At 50.0% G+C, this 16,858-nt stretch overlaps 1 protein-coding gene across 1 annotated transcript in view; it reads right to left on the bottom strand.

Moving 5' to 3' along the window:
• pecam1b (platelet and endothelial cell adhesion molecule 1b) overlaps positions 1–12,562 on the bottom strand; it is a 12,709-nt gene extending 147 nt beyond the window's left edge. Inside the window, 10 exon segments of the mRNA XM_060047410.1 lie at positions 5–237; positions 1,244–1,423; positions 1,426–1,518; positions 2,183–2,247; positions 2,250–2,454; positions 4,191–4,454; positions 7,484–7,765; positions 8,875–9,171; positions 12,142–12,165; positions 12,322–12,562. Of these exon segments, the coding sequence (XP_059903393.1) occupies positions 5–237; positions 1,244–1,423; positions 1,426–1,518; positions 2,183–2,247; positions 2,250–2,454; positions 4,191–4,454; positions 7,484–7,765; positions 8,875–9,171; positions 12,142–12,165; positions 12,322–12,352 (1,674 nt within the window). The 5' untranslated portion in view covers positions 12,353–12,562.
• Between the last annotated feature and the right edge of the window lie 4,296 nt (positions 12,563–16,858).

Genomic DNA, 16,858 nt, shown 5'->3' with positions numbered 1-16,858 from the left:
TCACGGCCTCGCAGTAGTACGAGCCGCTGTGGTCGCGGCTCACGGCGTGGATCCGGTGCGCCATGCTGCGCCCGTTGGCGGTCCCGGCGAACAGCAGCTGGGCGCCGCCGTCCCCGCGGTACCACTTGAAGGTGACCGGGGGCGTGCCCGTCACCGCGCAGATCAGGATGAGCTCGTTGCCCTCGGAGACGTCCCAGGGCGTGGGCAGGGCCATCAGGGTGGCGTTGGACAGGGGGACTGGGGCGGGACAGGGGGGGGGCATCGTTTAGACAGGGAAGCTGTTTTTTTTTTTAAGCTAAGGTTTTAAGCTTGTAAGCGTCCTACCGCAACTGCCAGTCGTTTTCTGAACCCATTACGTCCCGTTTGTGTTATTTATTAAATAAATTCAGTAGTAGGCTGTGTGTGCGTATGTGCGTGCGCGTGCGCGTGCGTGCGTGTTCAGCCTTCTACTTTAACGACAGCAGGGATGTGCAGATGTATGTGACACAAAATAATACAAAAATCTAAAATACAAGTAAAAGCCGTCTCTTTGACCCCCCCTCTCCCTGCTTTACACCTTGCAGTCACCTATGATTAGGGGTGGGAATCAAAGGGTACCGCACAATACGATACGATACGCAATACATGGCCCACGACAATATTAACATACAGCGATTCTGCGATAATCATTATATCGTGAGATAATCCTGTAACGAAACAATATATGTCTAACCTGACCTTGAACACAAAATGACCATGAAAGGTAAAGTTCTGGATTTCTGTCTTTATTCATAGTCCAAACTGAGTTTTTTAAGTTACTCATCTTTAAAATGAATAAATTAAATAAAAAATATATACAAAGCCCGTATGAAAAGAAACTGATTCTGAAAAAAGTATAAATGATGTCGAAATTTTGTTTTGGATTTAATTGAAGATAGAAGTGTGTTGATTTTATAAACGTTTGAATGAAGGTTAACGGTTTGGAATTGACCAAGTTACGAAATCTGAAGTAGTTGAAGCGTCAGAGAACACGAAGGAGGGCGACAATATATCGCCTTATGGATATTTTCTCCCACCCGTGCAGTCACCCAATATCACGATACAGGTTCTGCAATGATTTAGTTATTCAGGGTCCAAACTGAGTTTTCAGTTACTCACCTTAAAAAAAAGAGATATTCGGCGGCAGTCTATCGATTCTCGAGTCGCACGAAGAAGGGCGACGATATATCGCTGCATCGATATTATGACCCACCCCCTACCTATGACGCTGGCGTTGAGTCGTGGGCTGAGCTCCCCTTCGTTGTTGGTTTGTTGGCCGCCTCACACATGTAGAGTTTGATGTCATCGGACTCCTGGATGGTGGCGGTGAACAGGGCTTCCTGGTGGAGCGTGCTGACCGTGGTCACGTTCAGGGGGTCGTACTTCCTGAACAGGGTGTAGTTGATGGCAAGCTGCCCCCCTCCGACCGACAGCGGATCTGGAAGGGACGGCCCAGAACGACTCGCCCCACCACGGAGATACTGGGTCGGACCACAGACACTGTGTTCGGACGAGGCGAAAGGAGGGAAGGGAAGGAGGGGGAGGAGGGAAGGGAAGGAGGGATGAACACGTGACGTTATGGATTTTGCCACGAAGCAAGGCACTTTCGGTCTTTTAAGTCGCAATTGAGGACATTCAATTTGTAGCCTAGAATATCAAGGCATCTCTGTGCTGATTGATGGTGATATCAATAATGTTATTAATTTAATCACAACCTTACTAAGTAAAATTGACAGGCCGGCCAGTGGCTCTCTCTTTGTATCTGATTAGCGGACTCACCCCCAACCCCTCCCGTCACGTCTTAGTCATTTAGCAAAATAATCTAATCATAAAATGACTAAGACCCAGCCGAGCTGGGTCTTAGTCATTTTATAATTTGATTATTTTGCCCTGAGGCTTTTATCAGGAAATGATTAAGAAACTCCCTCTCCCTCTCTCTCTCTCTCTCTCTCTCTCTCTCTCTCTCTCTCTCTCTCTCCCCCTCTCTCTCCCTCTCTCTCTCTCTCTCTCTCAAACTGTTGAATAAACTAAATCTCCGAAGGTCATCCCGATCCCAGCTTCACGTCACTGCCTTCATTCGATTGGCTGAATCTCCCATCCTGACCCCCTCCCAACCCCCACCGCCCCGTTGCACCGGCGTCGACCGAGCCGCAGCAGCACCCACCCTTGGGCCGGACCAGCAGCGCCGGGCTGTGCTTGGTGATGCCCCTGGCCGCGGCGGTGCAGGTGTAGCTGAGGTGGTAGGGCGGGGCCTTGACGAGAAGCGCCCGGCGCCCAGCTCCGTGGCCGGCGGGCCCTTTGAGTCCAGGGCGTAGGAGATGTCCTCGGAGGACAGCCTCCTGGCCACCAGCACCGCGCTGCTGCAGGTCAGCACCATCCGGTCCCCCTCGAAGACCTCGGCGAGGGACACGCTCAGCCTGGGCACCGAGAACAGCTCTGGGACATACCAATGAGTGGGAATGAGGGGGGTGAAGTGAACAGCTCTGGGACATACCAATGAGTGGGAATGAGGGGGGGTGAAGTGAACAGCTCTGGGACATACCAATGAGTGGGAATGAGGGGGTTGAAATGAACAGCTCTGGGACATACCAATGAGTGGGAATGAGGGGGTGAAGTGAACAGCTCTGGGACATACCAATGAGTGGGAATGAGGGGGGTGAAGTGAACAGCTCTGGGACATACCAATGAGTGGGAATGAGGGGGGTGAGGTGAACAGCTCTGGGACATACCAATGAGTGGGAATGAGGGGGTGAAATTAACAGCTCTGGGACATACCAATCAGTGGGAATGAGGGGGGTGAACAGCTCTGGGACATACCAATGAGTGGGAATTAGGGGGGTGAAGTGAACAGCTCTGGGACATACCAATGAGTGGGAATGAGGGGGGTGAAATTAACAGCTCTGGAACATACCAATGAGTGGAATGAGGGGGGTGAAATGAACAGCTCTGGGACATACCAATGAGTGGGAATGAGGGGGGTGAAATGAACAGCTCTGGGACATACCAATGAGGGGAATGAGGGGGGTGATATGAAGAGCTCTGGAACATACCAATGAGTGGGAATTAGAGGAGATATGAACAGGTCTGGGACATAGCCCTCAGTAAGAAGGATGGGGGGGTGATATGAAAAGCTCTTACATTTTCATTGTACATGACAAGGACACTTGCTGTGAAACACATGGTTATGACAGACAGACAGACAGACAGACAGACAGACAGACAGACAGACAGACAGACAGACAGACAGACAGACAGACAGACAGACAGACAGACAGACAGACAGACAGACAGACAGACAGACAGACAGACAGACAGACAGACAGACAGACAGACAGACAGACAGACAGACAGACAGACAGACAGACAGACAGACAGACAGACAGACAGACAGACAGACAGACAGACAGACAGACAGACAGACAGACAGACAGACAGACAGACAGACAGACAGACAGACAGACAGACAGACAGACAGACAGACAGACAGACAGACAGACAGACAGACAGACAGACAGACAGACAGACAGACAGACAGACAGACAGACAGACAGACAGACAGACAGACAGACAGACAGACAGACAGACAGACAGACAGACAGACAGACAGACAGACAGACAGACAGACAGACAGACAGACAGACAGACAGACAGACAGACAGACAGACAGACAGACAGACAGACAGACAGACAGACAGACAGACAGACAGACAGACAGACAGACAGACAGACAGACAGACAGACAGACAGACAGACAGACAGACAGACAGACAGACAGACAGACAGACAGACAGACAGACAGACAGACAGACAGACAGACAGACAGACAGACAGACAGACAGACAGACAGACAGACAGACAGACAGACAGACAGACAGACAGACAGACAGACAGACAGACAGACAGACAGACAGACAGACAGACAGACAGACAGACAGACAGACAGACAGACAGACAGACAGACAGACAGACAGACAGACAGACAGACAGACAGACAGACAGACAGACAGACAGACAGACAGACAGACAGACAGACAGACAGACAGACAGACAGACAGACAGACAGACAGACAGACAGACAGACAGACAGACAGACAGACAGACAGACAGACAGACAGACAGACAGACAGACAGACAGACAGACAGACAGACAGACGTTGAAAACAGTCACTCACCGGTCACAGAAATGTTCTTGGTAGCCTTCTTCGGAACGTGCCCCACTTTGAAGCTGCACTCTATCTCCCCGGATTCCTTCGCGGTGATGCTGCTGTTGACGTGGTCGACTCCGCTGCCGAGCAGCTGGGTGCCGTGGGTGAGGAGCAGAAAGAGGCCACCCGGGATGTTGGAGTTTCCCTCTGGCCTGCAGGAGACGCTCAGCTGGTCCCCCTCAAAGACCTCCGCCACCGGGCGGATCTCCAGCACGGGCCTGAAGGACAGCTCTGTGGACCGAGACGGAGCCAGGAGTCAGAGAGGTCTTTGTCCGGCTACATTTACAGCTACATACAGGGCATTCAGCAGACGCTTTAATCCAGAGCGACTTAAAATAAGTACGTTTGTCAGAAGAAGGTGAAAAAATATATCGCTGTCAGTGCAGTACAGTTGTTCATAGAACTAAGCGCCGAAATCGCTAGGTTAACCCATTCCGTGCACACAACAAAGTGAGCTAGGATGAGATGCTAGACAACCAAGTAATATCACTAAGTACGACACACGATAAGTGCGTACATTAAGTGTCAGGACGTACAACATACAATAAGTGCGTAGGTGGGGTGGGGGTGGCTGTGCAGGGTCTAGGTTGAGGAATGGGGAGGAAAATATTTTGGATTGATGTTTGCAATGTTCATGTGGAAATTAGGCTGTGTGTTGATTGTCTTATTGATTGGTGTTAAATCTCTACAATTGTATTCAATTGTATTTGTATATCCCTTCATCAGGGGTGCAGTCTCAAAGGGGCTAACGGGCCATATATTCACGATCCCTCTGACCCTAGCCCCCCCAAGAGGGCAAGAAAGAACTACAGACATACATACTGGCAAAACATTCAAACATAACTCTACAGAGTATACCAGGGCAGTGATTCTACACTGGAGGGAATTCTGAGTGGGTCTCAGAGCATGTGCCAAACCTCAAGTAGACCATAGAAAGAAGCCTGTTAATCAATTAATATCTCGATGTTAATTCAGGTATTAATGGCTTACTATTTAAATGAGTTCAGCCCCATTCGTGGCAGCCGTTTGTCCCCTCCATGTCTTTAACAGTACGTGACGGTATTGCTGATTTCTGCGATATTGGTAAATGCATTGATTTATTTCAGGGTTGTGACTTAAGGACTGATGACACTCCAGTCTAGACCAGTGCGGCTAGACCCCTTGAGCACAGAGGTATTACAGGATTACGTGCCATGCTGATATAAGCTCAATCTCCTTTAATTCACCTTTATTAACCATGACTTTATTAACCACAGCTACATAAATCCTGGCCAAACATAACCCCATTTAAGTACCTTGAGTACGATAAAAACAAATAAGTGACAAAGATACACTGATCAAATCCTCCTCGGTCAAAGCCAAGACAAACTCGGCGGTATTGATTCAACCTGTGATGCATTGTGCGGACGTGTATTTAAAACCACATCAACAACAACACATGGTCAGAAACTATTTTAATCTTCGGTGGGGTCGTCTTTTCGAGCTAGCTTAGCACTCAGAGAGTGGTAAATGGTCAACACCCGGTTGGTCAGAGACACAAGGTCAACAAGCTTGCGTTATGGAGGTGGTTCGTGAAGAATCTATTGAACACAGGTGAGAATTCAGTTTATATTGGAAGTGGGCGGAATTGTAAATAAGCCACGCCGACATGTTTTAATTTACCAAGGGTAAACCTTCGTTCTGTCTTGGCTTGGGGCGTAAAGGGCAAAGAGGCCATGTTTGTAGTGTCTGACTTATCTACAACTTCATTAAACCTTATATGGTGTTGTCCATTATGTGGAGAAGCCTTCATAACTTGTATTAGCAATACATAGTGGACCACTGAGGTACTGGGGGTCAGAATAAAGCATAGACACAATAACTGCCATCTCACGCTACACTGTGATGTAGTTAATGACAGAGACAGAGACCTACCCCTGACAGAGACCTACCCCTGACAGAGACCTCCCCCTGACAGAGACAGAGACCTACCCCTGGAGACAGAGACCTACCCCTGACAGAGACCTACCCCTGAGACAGAGACCTACCCCTGACAGAGACCTACCCCCGACAGAGACAGAGACCTACCCCCGACAGAGACCTACCCCTGACAGAGACAGAGACCTACCCCCGACAGAGACAGAGACCTACCCCCGACAGAGACAGAGACCTACCCCTGACAGAGACCTACCCCTGACAGAGACCTACCCCCGACAGAGACCTACCCCTGGAGACAGAGACCTACCCCTGGAGACAGAGACCTACCCCTGGAGACAGAGACCTACCCCTGGAGACAGAGACCTACCCCTGACAGAGACCTACCCCTGGAGACAGAGACCTACCCCTGACAGAGACCTACCCCTGACGGAGACAGAGACCTACCCCTGACAGAGACCTAACTCTGGAGACAGAGACCTACCCCTGACGGAGACAGAGACCTCCCCCTGACAGAGACCTCCCCCTGACAGAGACCTACCCCTGACAGAGACCTACCCCTGGAGACAGAGACCTACCCCTGACAGAGACCTACCCCTGGAGACAGAGACCTACCCCTGACAGAGACCTCCCCCTGACAGAGACCTACCCCTGACAGAGACAGAGACCTACCCCTGACAGAGACCTACCCCCGACAGAGACAGAGACCTACCCCCGACAGAGACAGAGACCTACCCCCGACAGAGATCTACCCCTGACAGAGACAGAGACCTACCCCTGACAGAGACCTACCCCTGACAGAGACAGAGACCTACCCCCGACAGAGACCTACCCCCGACAGAGACCTACCCCTGACAGAGACCTACCCCTGGAGACAGAGACCTACCCCTGGAGACAGAGACCTACCCCTGGAGACAGAGACCTACCCCTGACAGAGACCTACCCCTGGAGACAGAGACCTACCCCTGACAGAGACCTCCCCCTGACAGAGACCTCCCCCTGACAGAGACAGAGACCTCCCCCTGACAGAGACAGAGACCTACCCCTGACAGAGACCTCCCCCTGACAGAGACCTCCCCCTGACAGAGACAGAGACCTCCCCCTGACAGAGACCTCCCCCTGACAGAGACAGAGACCTCCCCCTGACAGAGACCTCCCCCTGACAGAGACAGAGACCTCCCCCTGACAGAGACAGAGACCTACCCCTGACGGAGACAGAGACCTCCCCCTGACGGAGACAGAGACCTCCCCCTGACAGAGACAGAGACCTACCCCTGACAGAGACAGAGACCTACCCCTGACAGAGACCTCCCCCTGACAGAGACCTCCCCCTGACAGAGACCTACCCCTGACGGAGACCGTGACGGTGTTGCTCTTGTTGGACTTGGTGGATCCGGGCGGGAGCATCACGGTGTACTCGCAGTGGACCCGGCGCACGCCGCCACCGTTGAAGCGCAGCTGGGCGTCCGCCCGGTTGGACCGGGCGAGTTGGTCCTGCATCTCCCGGCCGTCCACGTAGAAGTAGAAGAAGAAGGCGCCCGTCTCGTCCGGCGCGCTGCAGCTCGCCGTCAGCTCCTCGCCCTCGCTCAGCGACGACCTGCTCAGCTGGAGGAGTGGCACCGAGACGCCTGGAGGGGGGGGGGGGGGGGGGGGGGGGGGGGGGTGGTGAGAAACACAACGGGTTCTGGGTTTTGATCCCCGGAGTCTGATGCTAGGCCATCTGCAGGCATCCAGAAGCAAGACGCACCAATCCAACGATAAATGGATTGCATTTATACAGTGCCTTTCCAACCAGTGACCATTCATCCGTTCATGCACGCATTGACGCTCCGACGGCGGCGTCAGCCATGCAAGGCGACAGGCGGCTAGTCGACAGCGCTTAACGGTTCGGTGTCTTGCTCAGGGCCACCGTGGCACTCGAACTAGCAACCTCCCGGGTACAAGTCAACCCGCTCCACCTCCTGGGCCACAGGCTGCCCCACTAATCCCTGCCTATTGCTTAATCACCTGCGTTTGCACTTCATGCATGTCAATGACTAAACTCGTTTTATTCCCCCCCCCCCCCCCCCAGATGAGGAGACCATAGTAGCGGCACTGTGTAGTCCTTAAGCAGAACACTGCCTCTTTCAGTTTGCCTCCTCTTATTAACGCGATAAACAGGGACTGACGGGGAACATCCCGCGGGCCCAAAGCGAGTGGAGCGCTGCTGGCCTGTGTAACGGCTCCTTAGCAGACGTGCAGGCGTGCCCGATAATTGGCACCAGAATCACTCGGACTCTGAATAACCAATGGGCCATTTTTAAAACAAACAATGGCCGCCAAGGTTCATCAATTTGCCGCCATCGTGTGTGCAACAACCTTATCGCAACACACCTGGAAGCGAGCCAGAACACCGCAACGCCTCTGAGGAAGACAGGCGAAGCGCTCCCATGAAGCCGGGCGCCGGTTATGGCTGTTTGTATTATTTTATCTTTTAACTTGCTCTTTTGACTACCCAATAAAATACTTTGTAGCGCTAACTACTAGTAATTATTTTTCATTTGCATAATTATAAGATATATATTCATAGATATAGATATATATTTATTTGTAGATAAACATTTGGATGTTTGCATTTCTCATTTGTGTTTACATTCCTCTATTCTTTTGAATTCTTTGAAAAAAAACATGTTGAAACTATTTCAGTAACTACTCTATTTTAACACTGTATAATTATTTAAAAAAAAGCCCCCCCTACCTGTTACCGTGAGCTTGCTGGTGTCGCTGTTCTCCCCCTGTCCGTCGATCTCCACCCGGCACTTGTACTTCCCCGTGTTGGAGTAGCGGACGTGCAGCAGCGGATAGGCCAGCTCCGAGCTGGCGCTCTTCTTGGTGAAGACCTTGGTGCTGTCCTTGTAGAAGGTGTAAACGGGGACGTGCGTCAGGGTTCCCGAGGAGCTGACGCCCGCCCGGCACCACAGTGTGGCGTTGGCGTCTCGCAGGAGGTCGGTGGCCGGCTCGATGGTCAGCGTCACGCTTCTTAACTTGAACAAAGCTGGAGCGACAGGGGCAGGTCAAAGAGATATGAGGCGCCGTTAGTCTGTTTGTCAGGGAGATCAAATCAAGGTTTTCTCCGATTTCTCTCTGGGAATAATCCTCTGAGTCCTTGACAGATATATGATGTTATTAGATCATCAACAACATAGTTATCTATGCCTTTTTATCACTGTGACTGAAATAAGTTCCCAATTTAGAGAAAAAAGGGGTCAAATGCTTTTTGCCAATAATCCTGTGAGTCCATCCACTTTGAGAATGTGACTTTCTAAATGACATTTCTTATTATTTATATACAGTATATATGTAAGAAATTATGGCCATAATAATGTAATAAATGTGTCAAATAACAAGGCAGTTCATTGATCAAAAAATCACAAATCAAAACAGATATATTGGATGGATTCACAAGGTGTAAGAAGCAAAATGTGTATATACTGCTTGTCTAGAAAGCTGGCTATAATATCTAATGCTATCCAAACTCCTGCTTGATAGACCTGAAGATAGATCGAGATGGATCAAACTAACCAATGACCGGGAACATATTTTTGATTTGAGGCTGCTACACCACTGGCTAATGTGGTATTGACAACACATACCAAAGTGGAACATCCTCCATCATGCTACGACTACCTGATTCCCCAATCCGTCTATACTGAAGCTCTGTGTTCCCCCATGAATATCATTGCGCACCAATCAACTACTGGCTCAGGGAGGTGGGAAGTGGGATCAGCCAACCTAATAGACTTTTCCTTTGGGGTAAATATTCCCATTAAGGACACACAGAAGGAGTTGAACCCTCAACCCTCTGGCTGATTGACATCTGTACCAAGCGTTGGGCCGTGCTGCTTCTATGTTCTGAGCAGTCAGAGCTGAGTTCATGATGGATATTAATATGCAGAGAGAGAGACTGCCGGTGAGAATCCTAGTCTGTCAGAGTGTGTTTCCGGCTGCCACGGTAAACAGGAATAGAAACTAAAACTAGAAAGGAAAAATGAGGAACAGATTTGTACGAAACAGGATTAGCGCGACATGTGATATTTTTTTGAAGCTATGACCTTACACTCAGATCTCAAAAAGTACACATAAGTGATTATTGTTTTAGAGGTCTGACTTTAATCTCAGAATTCTGACGTTAAACTCAGAGCTCAAAACTAATTCACAAGTGGCCCAAATCCTCCTACGTAGATTTGGAATGATGTCTTTCCACATCTTATACTGGTATGCGTTCCATAAGATAAACTCGTCTGAAAGCGCACATTCCTTCATCTTCCTACGAGATCAGGAACACACGCAAGGGAATGCAGATAGGGAACTGAGACACGGTGGGGCCGAGCGTGGGAGAACTCAAACAAGCAGGCAGGGGACACTGTATCTCTGCATCAATGTCACGCCGTCCCTGCTCCGCCTAGACCCCCCAAGGCCTGCCTACTGACAGCCCTCAGCTCTGCCTACACCCCCCTAGGCCTGACTAAACTCCCCAGGTCTGACGACATGCCCCACCGCCGCCTACACCCCCCAACGGCCGCCTACACCCTCCAGCCATCTCTACACCCTCCAGCCCTCTCTACACCCTCCAGCCCTCTCTACACCCTCCAGCCCTCTCTACACCCCCCGGTGGCCCCCAGCGCTGGAGAGAGCGTCGGCATGCCTCAGAAGCCCGATGGGAAGGGGTGGGGTGTGTGTGTGTGGGTGGTGTTATTCCCCGGAGAGCTCCTAATACACAAGCCGGCCGCCGGACAAGTGGAAGGAAAAGGAAAGCAGAAGCAAGGGAAAGGCACTTTATAGAACAAACAAGGTTCTCTCGGGGCCTGGGGTTATTTATGAGAAAACCGTCTCTGGCAGCACTGGCACCCCACCCAGACGCTTAGCCACCCCGCCCAGACTGGTAGTCGGGGAACGACGCTGATGAGGAACACACCACGTCCGGACAGGGTGGGGGTTAGAGGCGTGGTCCCCAACCTGTCTGTCTGTCTGTCTGTCTGTCTGTGATGGAGCCATAGCCCAGATTAGTGGCGTGGTCCCCAACCTGTCTGTCTGTCTGTCTGTGATGGGGTCCTAACCCAGATTAGTGCTGTGGTCCCCAACCTGTCTGTCTGTCTGTCTGTCTGTGATGGGGTCCTAACCCAGGTTATCGGCGTGGTCCCCAACCTGTCTGTCTGTCTGTCTGTCTGTGATGGGGCCCTCACCCTCACCCCCCACCCCACTCCTCCATGAAAGCTTGACGCAACAACGAAGGTTTGCCAAAGGACACAGTGACAAACGACTTTTTGGGGGGTTTCTAGGATAAATAACGGGGAATTTTTTTTTTATGAAAAATGAATCAATTAATAATGACATTAATTAATAACTGTTTTCAGTTATTAATTAATTTTTTTTACTGTCTCGGGTGAATCAGGTCCGTCCCAAACCGACTGAATCACAGTATAGTATAAACCCCGCTCAAAGCAGAAGCCTCTCTCCTCTACTGAGACGTGAAGAACGAAGCGAGCGATCGCCATGGCAGCAGTGACAGTACTCCTGTTTCTGCGTCGACTGTTACTCCTGTTTTTCCACAGCCCTTGCCCAATTCCGAACCTCCCGCTCCAGGACAAAGTTCCCCATGAGAGCGAGGCGTGGGACACCTCCGACAGGACGGTTCCCAAAACCTTGCAGCATATTTCCTTCATGGTGCCAGCCCCCCCGCCAGCACACAACAACACTGATAAGACGCCTGGATTCTGAATCCACATCCCAGATGGAACAAATGTTCGACAACAGGTATGACTAAGAATGTCAGAAAAGCACGTACAAGATTATACCCCTTGGGGAACATTAATTTAGCAACCAAAGCAAAGCTACAGAGAGTATCGTTCGGCGAAGGTTTTGGTGTCATTGGCCAATTTTTCGCGATAGCGTGTTTTCTAAATCCTCTCATCTTTTCCATAAGCAGTCCTTAAAGACAGTGAAGACTACATCACGGCATACTCACGGGTCTGAGCTCCCACCAGGGTCCCTGAACGCGATGGACACCCATGGACCAGCGGCGCCAGGGGGGGGGGGGAGAGAGAGAGCGGGGGGGGGGGGGGGGGATAGAAACAGGTTAATGACCGATCCGCCAAACCCAAGAGAGTATCCAAGACGAGCTCCGCGCACACGGGGGGTCTCTTACAGCAGGAGAAGAGCAGTAAGAGGGGTCCCATCCTGGATGAAGGGGTGGTCGGATGGCCTTCCACGGGCTGCTCTGCCAGCCTGGGGTGGAGGGGATGGGTGGATGGGTGCGCACCGTCTGACTCCGCGGGGGGGCTGGCTAGTGGCGTGGCGTGGGCGGAGGGGTCCCGGTGCACTCTGGGCTGGGTGGATGTGAAGTGTCCCAAGGCTGCGAGGCGCCCAGTAGTGGTGCGGGGGGGGGGGGGGGGGGGGGGGGGGGGGGCGGTGGCTAGAGGCGCTTATCACCGTAGGCAGCAGTACTGGTCGTGGTGGTGGCGGTAGCTGCCTCTCAGCGCTTGGCTTCTTCGCACAGGAAGTGACTGTTGTTTCCTCAGGATGTGCGCTCGGCTAGGTTCTGTGCTGTGAAGGAATGTCGCACGGTGTGTGTGTGTGTGTGTGTGTGTGTGTGTGTGTGTGTGTGTGTGTGTGTGTGTGTGTAAAACAGGAGTAGTGGCAAAGCAATGATTCACCTGCTGTTCCCAGTGGTCAGTGTGTGACCTTTTGACCTTAACCTGTGTTTAGATATAAACCTCCAGTATTCACAATTTGGTCCAAATATACAGCAACTTATCACGACCCCGGACTACTTTATTTTTTACAATAGGAGAACAGGAACAAACACTGTTTCGTTCTGTCGAGGGCGTCAAGTTCAATAGACTGTTTTTCAGCACATTTTAAGAAGGACTTTGTAGCGAATAAACCAGCGAATCGATGAGGACTGGAGTGGCTCCAGAATCTATTTCAGACCTGGGGCTGAACTTGTTCTTAGCGGGGGGGAATGTGGAGAAAACCCAGCAAAGTAAAGCATTACAGCCCCAATGGGCCCTTTCAGACCACCACATGACTCACTTCAAGACAAGGGGGATAAGGGACAACACAGAGTTAATGGGACCGGTATAATGGTCAGTGAGTGACAAATCGTACACCTGTTAACTGAACGACTGCAGGTTAACGTACTATTAGTGGCTACTGGCTACTCTTAAGAAGCGAGCACTAGACCACGGCTGCCGTTACAGCTGTGGAGCAATTACTTTCGATCCACAGAAATGTATATTTTTAATCTCAACGGATTTGAAGAATAATGATGAGTGGCTCCTTAATCTGGAGAAGTAGGTGAATCATATTGATTTATCCGATGCTAGTTTAGCATTTGCGCGTTTTTCAGATTAATTTAGTGATTTCAGGTAAGGTTTGCCCCCATGATTTCACAAACAGTTGGTTCATTTAAAGCCTGGAATTAATATATATTTATTTTTAAAGTAATTTATTATGCAGGCCTATGAACACTACACTGGCCCAACAAACTGTATGAATGCATGAGTTAAAAGTATTTAAATCAGTTTGGAAGAGCTTTCTACATTAAATGTAACTCATTGAGGATCAAATATTTAAGCCAAGAAATTGTGCTGTATGCACGATTTGAGAGTTGTTGAGGTCATAAGAGGGCAAGATTTTGAATATAACCCCCCAAAAGTCCCCTTCCTCTCTGCTCCTTTTCTCTGCCATTGATAATTGTTGCAGTCACACACCGGTGATTGGCAGGCAAGATGGATTCCAAGAACCAATTGGGGAAGAAATGCCATGATTGGTTAGAATGAAACGAGCGGAGAGAGGTGAATATTGGCTCATACAGAAAGAAGCAGGCGCAAGAGGAACAGATATTCTCACAGAGCATTTCAATCGCTTATAGCTGACGTTCTAATAAACTCAACTGAAATGATAGCTCTTAAATTCTACCGTCAGCAGCAACTTTGAGATCCCTACAAAACGGTGGCGTTTACGTTTTACACAGCACTCACGCATTCATCCTTTCAAAGTGAATGTAAACATGACAAGAAAAAAGTATTGTGTTTGTGTGTATTTGGTTTATTTCATCTCTCGTCTCATAAACCACAGTTGTTAATCAGTCTACAGTCCACAGAGACACACCTGATTGTTTTTCATATTGTCTTTAAACTACATAGTTATCGTTTCTTCTTTGTCTCCCCATCTAAAAGATTAAAACTCAAGCCAAGACACTTAAAAAGATTAATGTGTTTTTTTGGACCGAGGATCTTCACCAAAAAAAAAAAAAAAAAAGAGAAGTGAGTTTTTGGCGAAACGGTGAGACGGTAGACTGGGTAGCCCCGCCCATTCTGCCGGCGATTTGAGGTCGTACTGCACAAGGGTCTGGAGAAGAGCCATACATTTCTTTCTGCTTCCGATACGTTTTCGCGGGAGCCAATCACCAAGCTGGCGTTTCCCCTTGGCGCTTTATTGGCTGGTTTAACACAATGACGACAGGGAAGCAACGGCAAGCAGCCAATCGCGTACAGAGTAACTTAAATCACGTTAAAGTAAGTTAAAGCCCGTTGATCACGCCTCTTGTGCTGAAGAAAATGACAGCAGCTTCCCCAGACCAACGCGCAATCTACGATTGAGCTTGCCAAACTAGTGAGACGGCCTGTGTGGCCGCAGTTAGCTCTCCTAGACCGCAGGTGGCACTAATGAGCTGAAAGGTGAGGTGGACTACATGTGTAGTCACTGTACAGAATGCATGGCATGTGATTTCAGTTATAATACATTATAATTAACAGATAGAGAACTTGTTTTTTGCTTATAGTGACAAAAAAAACGAAATATTTAATTTCGCGGTTGTCAGGACATACAGAAACACACCATAATGAAAGGAAAAGAAAGGTTTGGGAACCAACAGATGAATGAAAAAAATTGATAATGGCTGGAAGCTAAAGGTATTTGTGTGTTTGCGTGATTAAGTGATGGGCAGCCTCCTTTCGCCTCTCCATGCCAAGACTAAGACACATGCCAGTGAACCGTTCAGAATAATAAAATAGAAAACATCAAATGTACACGAAAGAAAAAAAAAAGGAAGGAAAAAACAGTAAAATTATAAAAAGGTTTTACTAAGCAAAGCTGCGACTCCAGCAGAGAGGCACAAGGCGGGCGATACTGCGAGGGACAAACAGCACGTAGCCAGAGGGTGTTAGCGACGCATGCTAACTAGCATGATGGGAGGGGGGGGGGGGGGGCAGCAGACGGGACTTGGTGATATCTGACCTCTCCAGCCCTAAGGAGGCCCGACGGAAAGCTCCACAAAAAAAGTCCCAGCGCTGGCCTCTTGAGGTTGAAGTGTTGCGCGACATGTTGACCAAGGCATGGTTAGTTTACATTGTACATTGTGAAGAAAGTCCACTTTCGACCCACTACGTCTTATTGATAAGGTGTTTGTAACCCGTAGGTCAAGATGCAATCGTTTGGCCAGGTAAACATCAACATAAAAACTGAAGTAAGCGTTTTTGGCCTTATTTTGACCACTGGGTGTGCATTACCAGATAACATATCTGCACACTGGCACAACTCTGTCGATTAGTTGGCATTCCTTTTATTTATTTCCAGGGTGTTTACATCGTGTCCGCTGGTTAGCACACTGACAGCCTATGAATGAGATGTAGAGAGTGTTCAGTGGACGATCCGAACAAAGTGTAACCCAGCTCCACCCTGCGTGAGTGAGGCCCTCACTATTTGAACCCCCGTCACCTGGCCCAGGTAAACGTGCAAACCAAACCAAACTCTGAGCATAAAATCGAAATTAAAACCCGATGAAACTCAAAAGACAGCATCGAAATCTCCTTGCCCGGCGAGCCAGTCCGGAGTGAGGTGAGGAACCTTAGGACAATAAGTGACAGATAAACTAAACACAAAAACCCATAGCTTCCTTCCAAACTGAAACTTGCCCAAACATATCGCAGTCGGCCTCAAACATTGCGGAGCTGTTCCCTTGACCATGTCTGCCATGGAGGGCGTTAGATCAATGGGAGATTGAGTCACGTTTAAATACTTCATCAACCATGTAAAAATGCCAGCCAGAGGCCCTCTAGCGGGGGACAGCGGTGGTAGCGAGAAAGGGCCGTGTTCTAGCGGACAGCAGCACAAAACCAACAAAGTTAAAGCAATGGTATGAAGCGGACGTGAACTAGTACTGGATCCTTTTCAATGCCTGATACGTCTCCACTGTGTGCGGGCGCCCTGCAGTGCGTCGTGTAGTGTAGTGGTCCTCGTAGCCGCCCGCAAACAAGACCGCTCGTTTCCCAGGACGAGCTGCGAGCGACAAAAGGCCCGTCGTCGTCGCATCGGGCGCACGCCGCGCTGCGCTGGGCGCGAGCACACGGCGTGAGGGTTCAGTGTTCCCGACGGAAAGCCCACGCCGCCTCAAGAACAGGGAAGAAGACGGGGTTCTCAGAGGAGCTGAGGGTGGTAAGGGGGGGGGGGGGGTTATTGCTCTGCAGATCGGCAGCTCTTCCATGACGGCTGGCCGGTTTGGGGTTATGTGGAGAGAGGGCTAAAAACAAGCTAGGTGCTGGGGCAGCCGCCGCTCCGACCGCACTGTGCTCTGCTCTGAAAGCGACGTGTATATGACCAAGCCTTCGGACAGGGGGGCCAGGGACCGCTGGCCTTGCATCGGGACAGAGGGGCTCTGTGTTGAGCTAAGCGTGTATAAA

The sequence above is a fragment of the Gadus macrocephalus genome, chromosome 3 (assembly GCF_031168955.1).
Source record: "Gadus macrocephalus chromosome 3, ASM3116895v1".
In the NCBI taxonomy this organism is placed as follows: domain Eukaryota; kingdom Metazoa; phylum Chordata; class Actinopteri; order Gadiformes; family Gadidae; genus Gadus; species Gadus macrocephalus.
The sequence above is the reverse complement of the archived record's forward strand: the minus strand, read 5'-3'. Positions and strand labels throughout refer to the sequence as shown.